General features: G+C 51.7%; 1 protein-coding gene across 1 annotated transcript in view; it reads right to left on the reverse strand.

Moving 5' to 3' along the window:
• Positions 1–5,148: 5,148 nt before the first annotated feature.
• The window catches only part of FBXL18 (F-box and leucine rich repeat protein 18), a 62,592-nt gene continuing 49,203 nt past the window's right edge, over positions 5,149–18,537 (reverse strand). Inside the window, exon 5 of the mRNA XM_077140510.1 lies at positions 5,149–16,858. Coding sequence (XP_076996625.1) covers positions 16,702–16,858 — 157 coding nt within the window. The 3' untranslated portion in view covers positions 5,149–16,701. The remainder of the gene's footprint in view (positions 16,859–18,537) is intronic.

Genomic DNA, 18,537 nt, shown 5'->3' on the forward strand with positions numbered 1-18,537 from the left:
AAAATCAAAAATCAAAAAAAAATTTTTTTAAAGACATTACCAGGGGTCAGAGAGGGGCTGTTAGCACTAGTGACCACTAATGGGCAATGCAGTTCCTTTTTTTTTTCCCCCGGGGGATTTGAAATGATGAAGATGTTCTGAAATTAGAAAATGATGACGGTTGCACAACTTTGTGAATATACGAAAAGCCACTGAGTATACACTTTAAAATGGTGAATTAGATAGTACATAAATTATATCTCAAATCTAAACAAATCTGATTGAAGAAGATATGCATTGACAGGAAATACCTCTAAAATACATTAAGTGAAAGCGAGGGGTAAGGGGTATGGCATGTATAATCTTTTTTTTTCTGTTATCGTTTTATTTCTTTTTCTGTTGTCTTTTTTATTTTTTTCTAAATCGATGCAACTGTTCTAGAAATCATGAATATGCAACTATGTGATGATATTAAGAATTACTGATTGTATATGTAGAATGGAATGATATCTTAATGTTTTGTCTGTAATGATATCTTAATGTTTTGTCTAATTTTTTTTAATTAATAAAAAAATTAAAAAAAATAAAATAAAATACATTAAGTGAAAAAAAAAAAAAAAGAACCAGAACAGTGTATATAATATACAACACAATGGGGATTGGACTATATTCACATTAGCTTGTATAGAAAGAAATTCCAGAAATAAGCAGTGCCTACCTGGAGAGCAGGAGGGCTGGGTGGTGAAATGGATGATGGAGGGACAGGAGTAAGAAGGGACCTTCTTACTAGACATCCTTTAATACAGTTTCATTGTTGAATCTTGCAAATACATCCCTATTCCAGAAGTCAAATTTAAAACAAATCAGTAAAAAAATATATATAATGAAAAAAATGAAGGCTTGAACCAGAGTCTGATCAAACCTCTGAGCACAGCTGCCAATCTGTGGAAAGCACAGAGAGCCGAGCACATGCCAAACGGCACCCCAGGGTGCTGGTGGCAAAGCCCAGGGGACGGAAGCTCTCCAAGTCGAACAGCCAGGGCTCCTCAAAAAATAAACTATAGGGCGGGCCACGGTGGCTCAGCAGGCAGGAATGCTTGCCTGCGATGCCAGAGGACCAGGGTTCGATTCCCGGTGCCTGCCCATGTAAAAAATAAAAACATAAATAAACTATACCGAAAAGAAAGGGATGGACGGAAAATCTCTAGATAAGACTCAAAAGATGTGGCAAGCCCAAACAATCCCAAAGAGAGGTATGGAAAGATCAAAGGTGATGGTGGAATCATACATAGAAAATAGGACTTGACAAATGAATATGAATGCTGAATCATTAAATCGATAGCTCTTTTAGTGTCCAGTATTCTAGAGCAGCTAGAAGTAAAAACCTAAAATTGTGAAACTGTAACCCATGTCAAAGTCTGAAATATGTTCTACAACTAATTGTGGTGCTGTGCTTGGAAATCTTTTTTGTATGTATGTTATTGTTCACAAGAACAGAAGGGGAAAAATGCCGATTGTGATGATAAAAGTATTTAAGCCCTCTAGCCTCCTATATTCTGGAGCAGCTAGAAAGAAAAATCTGAGAGCCTTGTATGGTAGCCCATGACAAACTCTGGGATCTGTCCTGTGACCACTTTTTGAAGAGCGCTTTGAAAACTATTGTTTTTCTATTTCTTTGCTTTGTATACATGTCATACTATACAATAAAAAGTTAACAAAAAAGAAGAAAAAGCTGTGGCAAGCAACACTATTCACAACAGCTAAAAGGTGGAAATGACCCACCATCCATCCACCCATGGATGGACAAATGCAGCCCATCCACACGCTGGAATATTATGCGGCCATGAAAAGAGATGTGGCGCTGGGCCACACTGCTACACGGGTGAGCCTTCAGGACATCACGCGGAGTGAAAGAAGTCAGACTGAAAGGGACAAATGTTGTGTCATTTCATTTATATGAAATATCTAGAATCAGCAGAGTCAGAGACAGAAAGTAGATTGGGGGTTCCAGGGGCTGGGGGGTGGGGGCCGAGGGTGATGCTGAGAATAGTGCTTAATGGGGGCAGAGTTTCTGTTCGGGATGCTAGAAAAGTTTTGATAATGGATGGGGGTGATGGCAGCACAACATTGAATGTCAATGAATTGTGTACATGAGAGTGGTTAAAATAGGGAGCAAAAACAGCAAAATTTTTTGTAATTATTTTATTTTATTTTTTTAAATACCAAAAACACTAAGCAAACACAAACATTCCTGTTTTGATCACTCCGTTCTACATATATAATCAGTAATTCACAATATCATCACATAGTTGCATATTCATCATCATGATCATTTCTTGGAACATTTGCATCTATTCAGAAAAAGAAATAAAATGAAAACAGAAAAAAAATTTATACATACCATACCCCTTACCCCTCCCTTTCATTGATAACTAGCATTTCAAATTAAATTTATTTTAACATTTGTTCCCTCTATTATTTATTTTTATTCCATATGTTCTACTCCTCTGTTGCAAAGGTAGATGAAAGGAGCATCAGACACAAGGTTTTCACAATCACACAGTCACATTGTGAAAGCTATATTATTCTACAATCATCTTCAACAAACACGGCTACTGGAACACAGCTCCACATTTTCAGGCAGTTCCCTCCAGCCTCTCCACTACATCTTGAATAACAAGGTGATATCTACTTAATGCGTAAGAATAACCTCCAGGATAACCTCTCGACTCTGTTTGAAATCTCAGCCATTGACACTTTGCCTCATTTCACTCTTTCCCCTTTTGGTCGAGAAGGTCCTCTCAATCCCTTGATGCTAAGTCTCAGCTCATTCTACGATTTCTGTCCCACGTTGCCAAGAAGGTCCACACCCCTGGGAGTCATGTCCCACGTAGACAGAGGGAGGGTGATGAGTTTGCTTGTTGTGTTGGCTGGAGAGAGAGGCCACATCTGAGCAACAAAAGAGGTTCTCGTGGGGGTGACTCTTAGGCCTAATTTTAAGTAGGCTTGACCTAGCCTTTGTGGGGTTAAGTTTCATATGAACAAACCCCAAGACTGGGGGCTCAGCCTATAGCTTTGGTTGTCCACACTGCTTGTGAGAATATCAAGAATTCAACTTGGGGAAGTTGAATTTTCCCCCGTTTTCACCATTCCCTGAAGGGGACTTGCAAATACTTTTTTATTCACTGTTCAAATCACTCTGGGATTTATTGGGGCATCGCTCTGGACAAACCAACAAAATCTCATGTCCTACTCAAGGTTCCATGTAATTATGGTCTTCAATTAAGCTGTCTACATAGTTATATTAGGAAATGCACTAGTCAAAATATAAATATTGTACCAAATAAACATTTTTTGCTTTAGTCTCACATACAAGTTGAAATTTTAAAATATTAATTACCATCTATTTTCAGCACCCTGCAGTAATGACATTCCTTTGTTCTTTCTCATGCAAAAACATTTTTAAAATTTGTACATTTAGTCACTATCATTATACACTCTAGGCATTCCTAGATTATGCCATCTCAATCTTTAACCTCTATCTTTCTTTCAGATTTCATTTGTGCCCCCAGCCCTCCTCCCTCCATCATTCTCACAGGCAGCTTCATTCAGTGTTTTAACATAATTGTATTACAGTTAGGTAGTATTGTGCTGTCCATTTCTGAGTTTTTACATTCAGTCCTGTTGCACAATCTGTATCCCTTCAGCTCCAATTACCCAGTATCTTATCCTATTTCTATCTCCTGATGGTCTCTGTTACCAATGAAATTCTCCAAGTTTGTTCACTAACGTCAGTTCATATCAGTGAGACCATACAGTATTTGTCCCTTTGTTTCTGGCTAGTCTCACTCAGCATAATTTCCTTAAGGTCCATCCATGTTATTACATACTTCATAACTTTATTCTGTCTTACAGCTGCATAATATTCCATCGTATGTATATACCACAGTTTGTTTAGCCACTCGTCTGTTGATGGACATTTTGGCTGTTTCTATCCCATTGCAATTGTAGATAATGCTGCTATAAACATTGGTGTGCAAATGTCCGCTTGTGTCCTTGCCCTCATGTCCTCTGAGTAGATACCTAGCAATGGTATTGCCGGGTATATGTCAATTCTACATTTAGCTTTTTGAGGAACCGCCAAACTGCCTTCCACAGTGGTTGCACCATTTGACATTCCCACCAGCAGTGGATAAGTGTGCGTCTTTCTCCATATCCTCTCCAGCACTTGTCATTTTCTGTTTTGTTGATAATGGCCATTCTGGTGGGTGTGAGATGATATCTCATTGTGGTTTTGATTTGCATTTCTCTAATAGCCAGGGATGCTGAGCATCTCTTCATGTGCCTTTTGACCATTTGTATTTCCTCTTCTGAGAAGTGAAAAACAGAGCAAATTTTTCAAATGTGTAAGGCTGAGCTTCAGTACAAAGCACAAGGACAGCTACTTTCGGGGAGAGGGAGGTGGCTGTGAATGGAGCTTCGAGAGTGGGTGGCAACGTTCTACTTCTTGACGCTTTATAATAACTCATCAAGCAGTTCTGTGTGATTGTTCTGTAGCAGTGTTTTATTAAAAACAAATAAATAAAAAGGTGAAGAAACCCAGGCCCTCCCCGCTTTCAGGGCAGGCACTGCTTTGCAGCTTGGAGCCTGGAGAGGGTCCTCAGAGACCACCAGGAGCTGGTGAAATGGGTGCCCCCAACCCCATAGCCCAGAAGGGGCACCTGTACTCCCCCCCCGCCTCCAGCACGAGTGTGAACTGCCAGCTCCAAAGCGCCCCGTCTAGCCTCACGCAGGTAGCATCCCCTCCCCCCAAGACCACCTCCACTAGTGGCTGGGTGCACACTGGGGTTCCTCCGGAACAAAGCAATATACTGAGATAAGGACTGTTTCCCTAATTGAAACTGCGTGCTGCAACTTTGCCTCTTCGGAGCAGTTTACTGTGAACGGTTTGTTTTGTTTCACGTCACAAGGATAAGAGCGCATTTTAAAAGCTGCGTAATGTAACACTTTTTTTTTTTTAATTCAACAAGAATGCATTTATTTGAGGCATTTGTCCGGTGACATGGTCAAAGAATAATAATTTCAAATATTCAGGATTTCCAAGTACAGTCTATTGACCAGTAGTTTTAATAAGCTAATTGCCAACTTTAGAGTCCACCCCTTGCTTAGTTTTGTTTTTTTTTTTGTTAACAATTTTTATTACTGTGGAACATAACACATATACAAAAAAGCAATACATTTCAAAGTACATGGTAACAAGTAGTTACAGAACAGATTTCAGAGTTTGGTACAGGTTGCAGGTCCACAATTCTACCTGTTTCCTTCTAGCTGCTCCAAGGCAGTGGAGACTAAAAGAAACATCGATACAATGATTCAACCATCATAACTCCACCTTCTCCTTTGATCTTTCTCCCAGTATTTAGGGATATTTGCGCTATGCCCATTCTAACTTTTTCATGTTGGAGTGTCGCTAATATGAAATAAGGGGATGGAACTAGCTGATGTTCTGAAGAGAATGGCCCCTCTAGGTTTCAGGACTTATCTGGCCTAGGAACCATCTGGAAGTTGTAGGTTTCTGGAAAGTAATCTTAGTGCATGAAACTTTTGTAGAATCTCAGATAGAGCCCTAGGTGTTATTTAGGGTTAAGAGGAATGGTTTCGGTTGGGGTTTGGCAGACTGTGGTAATCAGCAATCTAGCTGAAGCTTAGGTAACAGTAGCCTCCAGATTAGTCTCTCGACTCTATTTGAACTCTCTCAGCCACTGATACCTTATGTTGTTCCACTTCTTTTCCCTCTTTTGGTCAAGAAGGCTTTGTCAATCCCACAATGCCAGGGCCCAATTTGTCCCTTGAAGTCATGTCCCACATTGCCAGGGAGACTTTCACCCCTGGATGTCATGTCCCACGTGAAGTGGAGGGTAAAGATTTTCCTTGCAGAGTTGAGCTTAGAGAGAGAGAGGCCACATCCGAGCAACAGAAGAGATTTCCTAGAAGTAACTCTTAGGCATAACTACAGGTAGGCTAAGCTTCTCCCTTACAGGAACAAGCTTCACAAGAGCAAGCCTCCAGACCAAGGGCTTGGCCTACTGACTTGGGCGTCCCTAACGTTTGAGACAGTACCAGGTGTTTCCCCAGTGGTAAAGCTTAATAGTTCCATATTTTTTTCTGCCATCCCTCAAGAGGCTTTGCCAATGTATTTTAATTAACTGCCCAACATACTCTGGGATGATCCAGGTATTAGATTAAACTATACAGAATGACAAGCCGCATTCCCACTCGGGGCTCCACGTGTTTGGGTTGTTTAAATAAGCTCTCTAGACAGGTTAAGTTAGATCATGTGCTGCAAAAAGTTTAGGTTTTGGACAAAATAAACCTCTCGGCTTTTGGTCGCATAAGTAGGTGAAGTTCTAAAATACAGACAATGCCATCCTTACCCCGCATCCTGATTTACCTGAATCCCAACCCGATCAGCTTCGTTCTTATCCCTAATTGAAGCCTGATCTCTTTTTTGGTTTCGTTAACAGTTGCTGTATGCAGCAAGGCTGACTTTCAGAACGGCAGGACGCCAACGCTGAGCCTTAGGTGTCACACAGGGAGCCAAAATTCCAGGGAGATACCAAGTTACACATCTATAGCACAGCCTCTCAGATCCAGAAATGACATTAACGCTCTAGACTATAAGAGCTTATAATCTGGGCCCCAATTTTCTTCTAGGTATTTTCTCTAAGAGGCCATACGACATTTGTTCTTTGGTTTCTGGCTTATTTTGTCCCACGTAATGTCCTGAAGGCTCGCTCACTTCGCTGCCTGCCTCACGGCTTCGCTCGTCTCTGCAGGTGCCCAGTGGTCCATCCTCTGTGCACACCGCAGTTCACCCTTCTCCTTCTCAGTCAGTATCTCCTTCAGCCACCTTCAGCCACTGGGCATCATGGATGATGTCCACAGTCAACAAACAATCCACGTCTCACACTATCCTCACATAGTTGTACAAGCATCAACACTCTGATTTTTAGACAATTGTCATTGCTCAAAATAAAAATATCCAATAAACACACCCTCACCAGATACAAACTTCCCCTTAACTCTTGTCTTCCCCCCTAATTATTTACCCTTCATATTGCTGTGGGGTTGTTGATGTCTTCCTGTTAATAGTTTTCCCCCATACCCCTATATTATTTACTCTTTTACAAGATTCATACCTTTGCAGTAATTCATGCAAGGACTAATCTATATTTGCAGTGTCAATCGGTGGGACACATGGCTCTAGACATTCCCTTTCAATCCTGTTCACGGTCAATACGAAAATATTACTTACAGACCCACTAATGAACAGCCTTCGTTTCTGTCCATTCCCTTACATTTAAGCTCAAGTTCATTAGCGAACCGTTCACCCATCTCTGGCTTCTCTGAGTCTCTAGGTCTCCTATACTCTGTACTATAAGCTTCTGAGTTTCCCCTTAACCAAGGTCACAATCGTTGCTTAGTTTTTAATAGAAGGAGTTGAGGAGGCAAAACTTGACACTTAAAAATTCTATCTGAGGTTCCCAATTGTAACACATTTTTAATGTGACTGCTTTTGTTCGCTTCCTTTGGTTTTATGCATGTCTTTATTTTGGTTTTTCTCCTTCTACTATATATAGATATGATCTATTCGTTTTAAGATTTGCATGTTACTTGCTTTTATTTTTAATGCAATTGCTTTACTTTTCTTTGTTCTTTTGTGGATTTGTGTGTGTGTGTGTGTAGTGTGCCTTTTTTTTTTTTTAACATCTCAGAATTAAGCTCATCCATGTTCAATATAGAAAATCAAAAGGGGATTTTTTTTTAAAGCCCAGAAATCTTTCCATCCGGAGGAAGTGGGGTTGGCATCTCCTCCCTGCCATTCTTTTCCTGGCTGGTTTTCCTCCCTCCCCTCATGGGCTGCCGGGAGCACAGGAGAGGCTGCTGGGGATGCCTCCAATGGTGGCTTGGTTTCCTGTGGCTGCTGTCACAAGCTGCCACAAACCGAGTACAACAACACACATTTATCTTCCCTCTACGTTCAGGAGGCCTGGCGAGGATCTCCCTGGGCTGAGTGAAGTGTCTGCAGCATGTTCCTTCTGGTAGCTTCCAAGAGCTTTGACAGGTCACCCATCCTGGGGCTGGCCTCTCCTCCAGCCATCCTCTCGCTGTCCTCTCTCTGCTTCTGCCCCTTTTCCCTCCCTCTTCCACATTAAAGCCCCTGGCTATGGAATCCAACGGTCACAGGATCTGGGGATCGGGTGTGATATCTTTGGGGACCACAGCTTTGCTTCCACAGACGTCCACTGTGTCAGGCTGCTGGGACCGTTGGCTGGGCTGGAGGCGAGCCCGGGACCCTCAGGGAGCTGAGCCCCCTCCTCACTCCTGGGAGAAGCCGGTTGCAGCTTGCTCCCCTCCCCAGATCCAAACATGGGGGGGGGGGGGCACCACTCAATGGAAATTTAAAGTCAATTTATATTGTAAATCTTGACATACAAACATAAAGTCAATCTGTTTTCTTTTGGCTTATCTGCATTTCCTAATTTGTATGCCTTAATAATTGTGTATTTCCTGAGTAATTAGTAAATCTGAACTCAGTGGAACTTAGCAAATAAAAATCCCCATTTAGGATGGGGCTGCATCAAGGTGAGCCGGGTCTTCCCGGGGACAGCTGCCAGCCCCTCGCCCAGACGCCCCTCTGCAGCTGCCTCTAGGCTCCTCCCAGCTTTAGACGTGCCCTCACCTAGGCCTGGCAGTTTCACTAAGGAGAGCCTCTCCCTAGGGAAAAATCCTAAATATAGACAAGCCCCCCTGCCCCGGGTTAGCCCGCGCAGCTTTCCTTTCGAGAGAGTGCACACGACAGCCACGCCACGTCGTTACTACAATGCATCCGGACAAACCCTAGTCAAGTGCCCGAATCATGTTTCACAGAAGCCCTGGGTCATGTGACATTTTATACACACGGGGTGAGGAGTCTGAGGACGCGGATGTGAAAAGAGCTGCCCTCTGGCTGCTGGGGATGCAGCCACTTCTGCTCCCTGGGTTCCATTCCCCTGAATTTGTCCAATTTTCTGGAATGAACCTAACAGAAAAGTTTACCTTGAATTGAACTGGGTTGTAGTTGTCACTCACCCAGCCCCTCTGATGAAGTGTGTCACGTGCATGTGAGTGAGTGTGAGTGATGGGGGAATGGCGTGTGCCAGTGTGACCGTGTGAATGAGTGTGTGCCTGTGACCACGGTGTGGACGTGAGTGTGTAAATGGGCACACGTGTGTGAACATGAAGGATGTGAATGATGTCCGCGTGGCTGTGGAAGAAACGTGCGAACGTGTGTGGGTGTGAATTCGTGTACGTGCTTGTGAGGATGTGCAGAGTGTGAGAACAGGTGGGACTGTGCCCGTGTACTGGGTGGGCAGGAACGCGTGGGGGGATGAGGGTGCTGGTGTGAGTGCACGTCAGTGAGTGTGAGTGCATTTGAACGTGGGGGTGTAAGGGTGAGTGTGAGTGTCGGGGTGTGACCAGCCGGGCAGACGGCTGCCCTCCACTGGGGAACAGAAGCTCCCCTCCCTGCTGGCCCCACAGGGGACCTGGTGCAGGGGACCCCCAAAGGCAAGCAGGGAGCTGGGACGGGCCGTAGTGAGGCCTGCCCCCAACCCTACCCTCCCTAGCCCCCAGGACTCTCGGGACGGCTCTTCTGAGGGGTGAAGGCACCCAGCCCCCCTGTCCCGGACGCCCCACTGCCCAGCGCACCTGCTGCCCGGGACCACGCCCTCCTCTCGGGCCAGGTGCAGCCACGGAAGCCGGAGCTCCTGCTAAACGCCAGAGCCGCTGGGCCACCAGAGAGACTACCGGAGAGGCCACCGGCTTTGGAACGCAGAGGGTGCCCAGCATGTCGACACCCGGCAGGGGCGTGGGGGTGTTTTTGCGGGAAAGGCCTCATTGTTGAGGCAGACGCCCGCTGCCGGCACCCTTCCCGCAGAGGCCTTCCCTGACCCCGGCCACCCAACCGGACCAAAGAGCCCCTGGCTTGCCCCGGCCCTGTCCCTCTCCATCTGGGGTGGCGCTGACCACAACTCCACCCAGAACCTGGCACCTGTGAGCCCAAGTGCGGTGTCCTGCTCGCCTCCTCCCGCACACCAGGGGGTCTGCTGCCCTGGGCACTGGGAACTGCTGCCCGAGGGGCCTAGCGATGGATGGTGGCCAGGAAAAGCCCGGAACGGGTCCACTGGTCTCCAAGGCCAGGTTCCAGCCACATGCAGTCACATCAGGCGGCTTCTCCACACAGTTCTGGGCCCAGATCTGATGGGGAAAGTTCTGAGCAAAGCACCTGTCCCCCAGCTCAGACTCTGTCACCCACTGGCCACGGGCTCCTGGGCCAGGACCTGCTTCCTGGGGCCTGGGGTCTCACCTGCAAAATGAGGGCTCACCTTAGCTCACCTAAGACCCCTGCCCTGAAAAGTCAGGAGTCTCCCCATAGACTCGGGAAGTTCAACACTGCCCATAAATTCCAGTGTTCGGGCAGAGCTACTGGTGAAAATCAAACCCTTCTTCTTCCGCCCTTCCCTCCTCCAGTCGCGAAGCCCGAGGCATCAGAAGCAAACCTTCAAGACCCAGGCACGAACCTTTTTCATCTCAGCTACAAAAACCAGCTTTACTCGAGCCGTGGTTCTCTGTATGGTCTGGCACCTCGGCAAAGGCAGGTGGCCCAGCACCCCCAGGGGACCCCAGCACAACGGCCCATGACCCTCCTCCCAGCCACGTCACCCCCCACCCCCCCACACACAGGCAAGGCTGCAGGCAGAGCTGGCAGGAGGAGGTCAGCAGGGCGGCTGGGCCTCGTCTCAGGTTAGACAGATGCCCCAACCAGGCTGCTTTCCTCCCAGGACACACGCCCATTCTCCAAGGTGGCCCCCACTCGCACCTCTGCAAGGAACCCGGGCGCTCCTGTCCAGCAGCAGCTTTGCCCTTCCCCTTGAACCCAGGCGCCTGGGACTGCCTCGATCAACAGCAGAGGGTGGGAGAGGCACTGGGCTCCTCGGGACGTGGGCTCTGGGGGCCCAGCTGCCATGCTGCCAGGAGGCCTGACCAGCCACCTGGAGAGTAGACAGGGAGGCCGCGGGTCCCAGCTCCCCACGGCCCCGTAACCAAGCGCTACAAGAAAGCAACAGCAATTCGTTCTCTCACAGACCGGGGGCCACACGTCCAAAACAGGGTGTGGGCAGCACTCCCCGCAGAGGCTCCCAGGAGGGCGCCTTCCTCACCGCAGCCAGCTTCTAGGGACCCCAGGCTCACTCCTGTCTCCTCTCTAAGGACACAGGCTTTAGGGACCCTCTCCTCCAGGAGGACTTCATCTTAACTCTTTTACACGGGCAGGCACTCTATTTCCAAATGGGGTCACGCACACAGGTTCTGGGTGCACATAAATTTGGGGGACATTCTTCAACGCAGTGCACCAACAGATGTTCAGCCACAGGCACCGGTCCCGGCCGGCAGCCAAAACCTAGCACCAGGCCTGGGAGCGAAGATGCCTCCAGAAGATTCCAGCCCCAGCTCAGTCATCCCAGCTGAGGCCCTGGACATCAGGGAACAGGGGATGCACCCAAACACCTGGCCTGGAAGCCAGGGGAAGTGAGGGGTGATGTGCTATCTGCAATAATAGTGCACTTATTTTTTTAAAACTTGTTGTTGTCGTTGCTGTTTTTAATTTTTATTGCGGTAACACAAAACAACATAAAATTTCCTATTTTATTTTTTGAAAGAATTTCAAACTTTCAGGACAGTTGCAAAATATACGACAAATCCCTTATAGAGAATGCAAACATAGCCCGAATACCCAGCAGTTCACCAGCTTCTCACACTAGCCACACGTGCTGCGTCAGCCTAACCATCCACCCGTCCGCCCATCCTTCCATCCGTCTGCCCTGCTACCACCCAAGCAGCCCAGCTCCCAGGCCTCACGGTCCCGCCCCTCGGCCCCTCCTCCTCCTGTACACCTGCCCCCTGGACGATGGACACAGCGTGTCTCGGAAACAGAGGCCACTGTGACTTGTCACCTGCACATCCCTCCTCTGAGCCCACCTGATGGGCACTCCTCCCGGGGAGGCTGTGCTGAGCTCGTGCTGAGATGCGCTTCTCCCCACCGTTCCAGCAGGCAGCACGGCGCCAAGCTTCGGGTGACCAGCTGGCACCCACTCCGGGGACCAAGCAGGGACGTGGAGCCACTGCTGAGACTCCTCGCCGCCCCGCCCTCCAGGTCTCCTCTCTCCCTCCCTCGGCAGTACCTGCAGCCACCTGCCCCCTCCACCGCCCCCAGCCCACCGTGACCACATGGAGTCTCAGGCCACCTCACAGCCTCGGCCGCACGCCTCCCCAGCTGGCGCCTCCTAGCACCCACCAAGCAACGTGCAGTCCCCTGGGGTCTCACCTCTCCATCCAGTCCAGCACAGTGCCTAGCCCATCCCTGGAATGGTGCTGAGAACGTGTCTATGCTGCAGAGATCACAGAACGGCTATTTTTCTAAATTAATTATACTTTATTTGAAATTTTTACATGCCACAAATAAACGTGAAAATACCCCATCAAAATGTAGTTTGCTACAATGAACACAAAACTTGGGAGCGAGTGTCCCTGTGAAAACACCGCGCTCGGGCAGTTCAATGGACGCACGGATGAGGAGGGGTCTGTCACGGGAGTGCAAGTGACTGCCTAGTCGCTAGCACCTCATCACAAGCCACGAAGAGTCCCCACCCCCACCCACCCCATCTTCACCCCGCAGGCTGCTCCCCCGCCACCCCCAAAAGCAAGCTGTGTGTAAACCGGTTCCAGCTTATCACACCAGGACAGGTGCCAGTGCCAGCCGAGCATGGAATGTCTGGTGCACACACATTCACTAGCACACCCCCCTTGTACACACACACCCCTTACACTTACCACCATACACTATTCCCCACCCCCACATGCCCAGATTGCCGCCTCCTGCGTGCTACCCCCTCACCCTGGCTTCCGCACCCCTCATGGCCTCCAGGGCTGTTTCAGGACCAGCGATAGGGCTGCCAGAAACCAGGTGCAGCCTGGGGCCCTGATGCTGTGACATCAGTGGAAAGGCTCCCACACCAGTGTTGCAGCAACAGCTTTAGAGTAGGGTTACCCCAACTCTGCCAACAGGCGTGTGTCAGATCCAGGTTTCTCCATCAGAGAAGCCCCTCATGAGAATCTTGCACCCCCAAGTGAAAATGGGACCAACGGCCCCCATCGAGCCCCACCCTACCCCCAGCCCTCCCTGTTACAGGGAAAGAAGGGAGGGAGGAATCATGCGGAGGGGTCAAGGTGGCTAAAAACGGGGTGCAACATCTCCCTTCTGTCCACAGTAGCCTCTGGCCCCAGGTTTCAGAGCTGGACCCACTGGAACCCCACTGCCAACAGCCACACTGCCCACCATCAGGTCCCCACCACTTACTTCCTTTCATCGCCTTTTTTAACAAGACCTTCACCGTGCTCACGTCCGGAAAGGGGCCAAGGTCACTGAGGGCGGCCCCCACCAGGGCTGCTCCCCCTGGGCCCCTGGGACACTGCTGCCTCCTTGGCCGGGGTGCAGGGAGTGCTTGGCCCCCGACTCCACGGCACAGGGCCCAGGACCCAGAGGGCTCACTGGCTGAGGGAGCCCCAAGACCACTCGCTCAGCCCCAGCTCCTCCAGCCGGGCCCGGGGGCTGCACGCTGCACACTCAGGTCTGCAGCTCTGTCCAAGTGGCCACAGGTGTGTCCAGGCCCGAGACCCAAGCTCGCTCCAGCCCGACCTCCCTCTCCTGCCAAGGGGAGCGAGGCCCAGCCTGGCCGGGTCCTGAGTCAAGCAGGGACTCCCAGCCCCACGTGCTGTCCCTCCATCCTGTTAGGCAGTGACTGGTCCTAACTACACCTCCTGGGCGTGAAAACGAGAAACCCAGTCTGCAGCCCATGAGCCTTGCCCTCTGGTGACTCAGGACCCAAAGGCCTCCGCTGGGGAGGCCGGGCCTGGGCCCCAGGGCCACATGACTGTGCCAAGCAAACCAAGTGCACTGGGAGACGGCAGGGCCCATGGGACCCGGGCCTGGGAGAGGCCTTGGGGAGAAAGGGCCACGGAGCTAGGGGCGCTGGGGGTTCAGGCAGGAGACAGCATCTAGAGGGTCAGGGACTTTTGTCTTTGAGAATAAATGGGGGAAACACCCTCATCACTTTTTCCTCCATCCCGGAGACGTGCATACACACCTATTCACGTACACACGACTGTACACACACACACACATGCACATGCCCATACACACCCACACACCCATGACCGCACACACACATGCCTGCACATGCACACACCTGCACACACGTGCGCACGGATGCTGACCAGGCAAAGACCTGATCGCTGTCCCCACCAGCAGCATACGGTCCGCAGCTTAACAGCCTCGTTCTACCAAGCAGGGACTATTAGGTGGAGTCTCTTCCCAACACAAAATGCTGCAGAATATAAATTGCAATTAACAATGGTGCCAAAATCGCACTTAGCGAAAATAAGCACATTACTAACATCTGGTGAGTCCTGGCTCGGGTGTAGAAGCAGCAGAAATTCTTGTTCTTGGTGAAAGGACAGTTGCAGGGACACTGAAAACACCACATCTCCTGCTCAGGTGTTGCTCCCCAAGGCTGAATGCTCCCCCGCCTCACCAAAGAGCCCCCGCCTGGCCTGGCTGTTGGCATCAATTACACTGCTGCTTAAAGCTGCTTGCTCATGAAAACAGGCTCCCGATGTGGTCACAAAAACACAGCCGCAGCCTTTCTGAGGCGCTCCCAGTGAAGACAATTCACTGGCATGAGCCCGCTTGCTCCAGATGGAAGGGAAGCCCCATCCACAGAGCCCAGAACCCAAAGGCCCTCTGCTGTCGCGGCCCTTGGCGTCAGCCAGCCACACCCCTGCTTGGGAGACAAGAAGCAAGCAGCCCCCACCTGCTATCTGACCACTGTCCCCTAGGGTCTCCAGGTACCACTTTAAAGCTCTGAAAGAAATACACAGAATTGGGGATGAAGGGGCTCCCATTCCTTGCGATCCCTCTTTACAGGCCCCGTGGCCCACATCGGGGAGCAGCAATCCCTACAGCCCGCCAGGTCAGGGAGAGTTGGGACGGTGAGTCCTGCGGAGGACATGGGGGGTCAGGGGGAAGACGCTGGTCTGGGTGTGGAACTCGCGGGGGCTGTTTGCTGGAGTCTCAGTGGAGAGGGGCAGGGAGGGGGCACCTGGGCCCAGCCCCTGCCTGCCCTGTGCAAACAAATCCGAGATGAGCAGAGCTGTGGAATCAGGCTCAAGCCACCGTGCAGAAATGTCAAGAGGCACCACGACAGACACGACTTAGAGAAAACTCTGGAAAGAATGGGCGGAGCCACGGTTCCTTCCAGGCCCCGACCCCAGCTGAGTGCCGCGGGTATACAGGGAATGAGGGGGGCAAGCTGCTAGGGGCTCTCTGCCTCCTCGAGAACTTGGGGAAAGGCAGGCCCAGTGCTGAGCCAGGTGTGGGAGAGAGGACCCCTGTGCCCCCAGCAGCCCTGAGGGTGCTGGCTCCAGGGAGAGTCTGGGGCTCAGAGAGGCAAAGGCCCCCAACTGGCAGGTGGCCAGGCCTGGACACCCAGAGACTGTTCCTCATTCTCGCCATGGTGGTGTTCAGTGTATTTAAAGTGCCAAATCGAGTTATCTTAAAAGGAGGGCTGGGACCACGACCCAGCACTTAACATCCTCTCGGGTTAAAACTCTAGGGCACGCAAATGAAGTCAAATCTATATATACACACATATATACACCCCGAATACATATAAGTTTCCTAGACACTAAAGAGTTCCCAGGGCTGAGCAGCCCAAATCTACCACGCAGGAGGGAGATGGGCCCTGGCCTTTGGGTGAGCAGCACCAGGGGTGGGGGCACGCACTCCCAGCGTCCGGAACGTGGCTGATGGTCACGGTGCTGGAAGCACAGAGACGTGCAGGACTAAAATTGTCTTCAGGGGAAGGAGAATCCCAGATCTGCGGCCACAGAACGTGAGAGCACCCCTGGAAGCTGGTGTACCTCTGTCACGGTGCCTGCCACATGCAGCTCAGGAGGAGCACGCGCCCCCCCCCCCCCCCCACAGTGCAGCCCCACGGGCACCCCCCAAACACACCCCACAGGGCCCCCACACCGGCACCTTACATACTGTGTACCCCCCATTGGTACCCCCACAATGCACCCTCTCGCAGGGCACCTCCCCCCCACAGGCACAGACTCCTGCTGCCCTCAAAGCGACCCTGTGGAGGGGCCGGTCGTTGGCCACGAGCACCAGGGCAAAGTGATGTCAGCTGGGCAGGGCTGGGCGGCAGCGTGGGGTGCAGGAAACATGGCCAGGGCCTCCGGGACCCCCATGCCAGGGACCCACGTCTCAGGCCCTGCCAGCCCTGGGCTGCGCCCGTGGCCCACTTTATTCTCCCCACAGCATCTCAAAGCACAGCCCCTCACCCAGTTTCACTAAGCAGCAGAACCCATGAGAGGCAGCGAGGGGGTACAGGGCCCCCGAGACACAAGCCTGGGAGATGCAGCAGCTCGGGAGGCAGGGAGGGTGCCTGCTTGGGGGTGAGCCCAGCGCCCCGTGTCTCACAGGTGCCCCAGGCCTGCCGCAGGTGGAGCCTCCAAGGCCAGAGGGGACCAGTGGGGAGGGGCCTGGCCGGGCCTGCCCGCTCACCACCACAGGTCCGGCGGCTCCTCGGCCACTCTGCTTTTGAACAAGGTGATCTCGTCCAGGTGCATCATGGGCACGTCGCGGATGACGTCGGTCAGGCCCTCGTGCAGCAGAGGGAAGATGACGACGTTCAGTGCAGGCCGCTCTGCCTGGAAACTAGACCAGAGACCTGTGTCAGTAGCCCAGCCCAGGGCCCGGGGCCTGACCACCCACCCCGCACGCGCGGGCTGAACACACGCGTGGAAACGTGGTAACGTGGAGCCATGCCCTGCAGCCCTTCCTGGCCGAGCAGGGACCGGAGGTAGGTGCGGGCAGCGGAGGGGCCGGGCATGGAGAGGCATCAGAGGGCATCAGAGGGCCCAGGGCCAGGGAGGCCACCCCTGTGCGGGATGACAAGGGAAGCCTGTCTGCCTGCATTCCTGCGTGGCCAAGAGGCTGCCCTGGGGGGAGGTGCCCCTGAGGGCTGAGCGCTCAGAGCTGAGAGCACATCTCCATGCTTCCGGCCAGCCTGAGGAGGCCCGGGCCCTGAGGCCCCTCAGCAGACCGGCAGGGGGAGGGGTGGAAAAGGGACAGGTGACCAAACCCACAGACCACCCCAGCGGGCACAGGCCCCCAAGTAGTAATGTGGAGCAGCTCCCGGCTCTGGGAGGAGAGTGAACAGTGGGCAGCATGTTCTAGAACCAGCGTTTACATAACCAACTGTCCCACCGAGCATCCCAAGGCACAGCACACAGCTGCCCTGCTCTGCAGAGCTCATCAGGGTGCCCCATCCCCTCTCCACACGGAGGACCAGAAATACAAGCCCAGGAGCCACGTGCCAGGTCCTCTCGCATCACCCTCCCACTGCCCCACAGGCAGCCACTGCTGCAATGTGGCCCTTTACACCACAGCCCCTGGGCCCCAGCCAACCTCGCCCGCAAGCAGCCCCCAGCCCTGTGCTGTCTCCTGGCCACACAAGGGATCAGTCAGCAGCAGCAGCTGGGAAGCAAACACAAAGCAAACCCCAAGTGCTGGCCAGAGCACACAGGCTGAGGGGCGGACACGCCAGACCCCAGTGGGATGAGAACACGGCATGTGGCCCCAGAGTGACCCTCATCACGGGAGAAACTTCCATCCTGTGGGTCTTGAGGGCACGAGATGGAAAACCTTGGTCTCTGCCAGGACAGAGGCGCCAGCTCCCCCAGCCCCCAGCATCCCGCCTGAGGAAGAGTGTTCTCAGTCTCTCCGAGGGAACACACCCTACAAAACAGGGGGCCCCGCCCGATAGGGGCCGGATTTACGACATGTGTCAAGTAACTGCCAGAAAGGTACTCGTAAAACTTGATGTTTTGGCAATAAAGATGCCAGCAAAGTGCCTCCTGGCTTTTGTGCCTGGGATTGTTTTTTTAACAGGCAGCTATGCCTGCTGGGATGCACCTGGAAGGCCGCATAGCACAGCAAGTCCTCGCCTGCATCCCCTCTGTGTGGCTCACCAGGGGAGTGTGCAGAGGCCCCACCCCCACCCCACCCTGCCCCCCGCGGCGCCCTGCAAGCTCCTGGGACCTGGGACCAGTTTCTCACCCAAAGCAAAGAATGCACAGCAGAGGCCAGGGTCTGCCGAGCCCACAGCTGTTCCCTCCCAGACAGCGGCCCAGCTGGGCCTGGAAGATCCATGCTAAAGAACTTGCTGGAAAGGCCCCATGGCAGGGGCTTCCTAACACAAGTCTACGGGCTTCCCTCCGAGGCGTCCCTTCCTGTCACACCTGCAGTAGGAAGAGCACTCTAGGGGATCCTTGGCTGGCTTTTCACAGTGTTTCCTGGTATCTAGGCGACTCCGCTCGCCCTGTTGAGGAGCC

This window comes from Tamandua tetradactyla, chromosome 23, assembly GCF_023851605.1.
Source record: "Tamandua tetradactyla isolate mTamTet1 chromosome 23, mTamTet1.pri, whole genome shotgun sequence".
In the NCBI taxonomy this organism is placed as follows: Eukaryota; Metazoa; Chordata; class Mammalia; order Pilosa; family Myrmecophagidae; genus Tamandua; species Tamandua tetradactyla.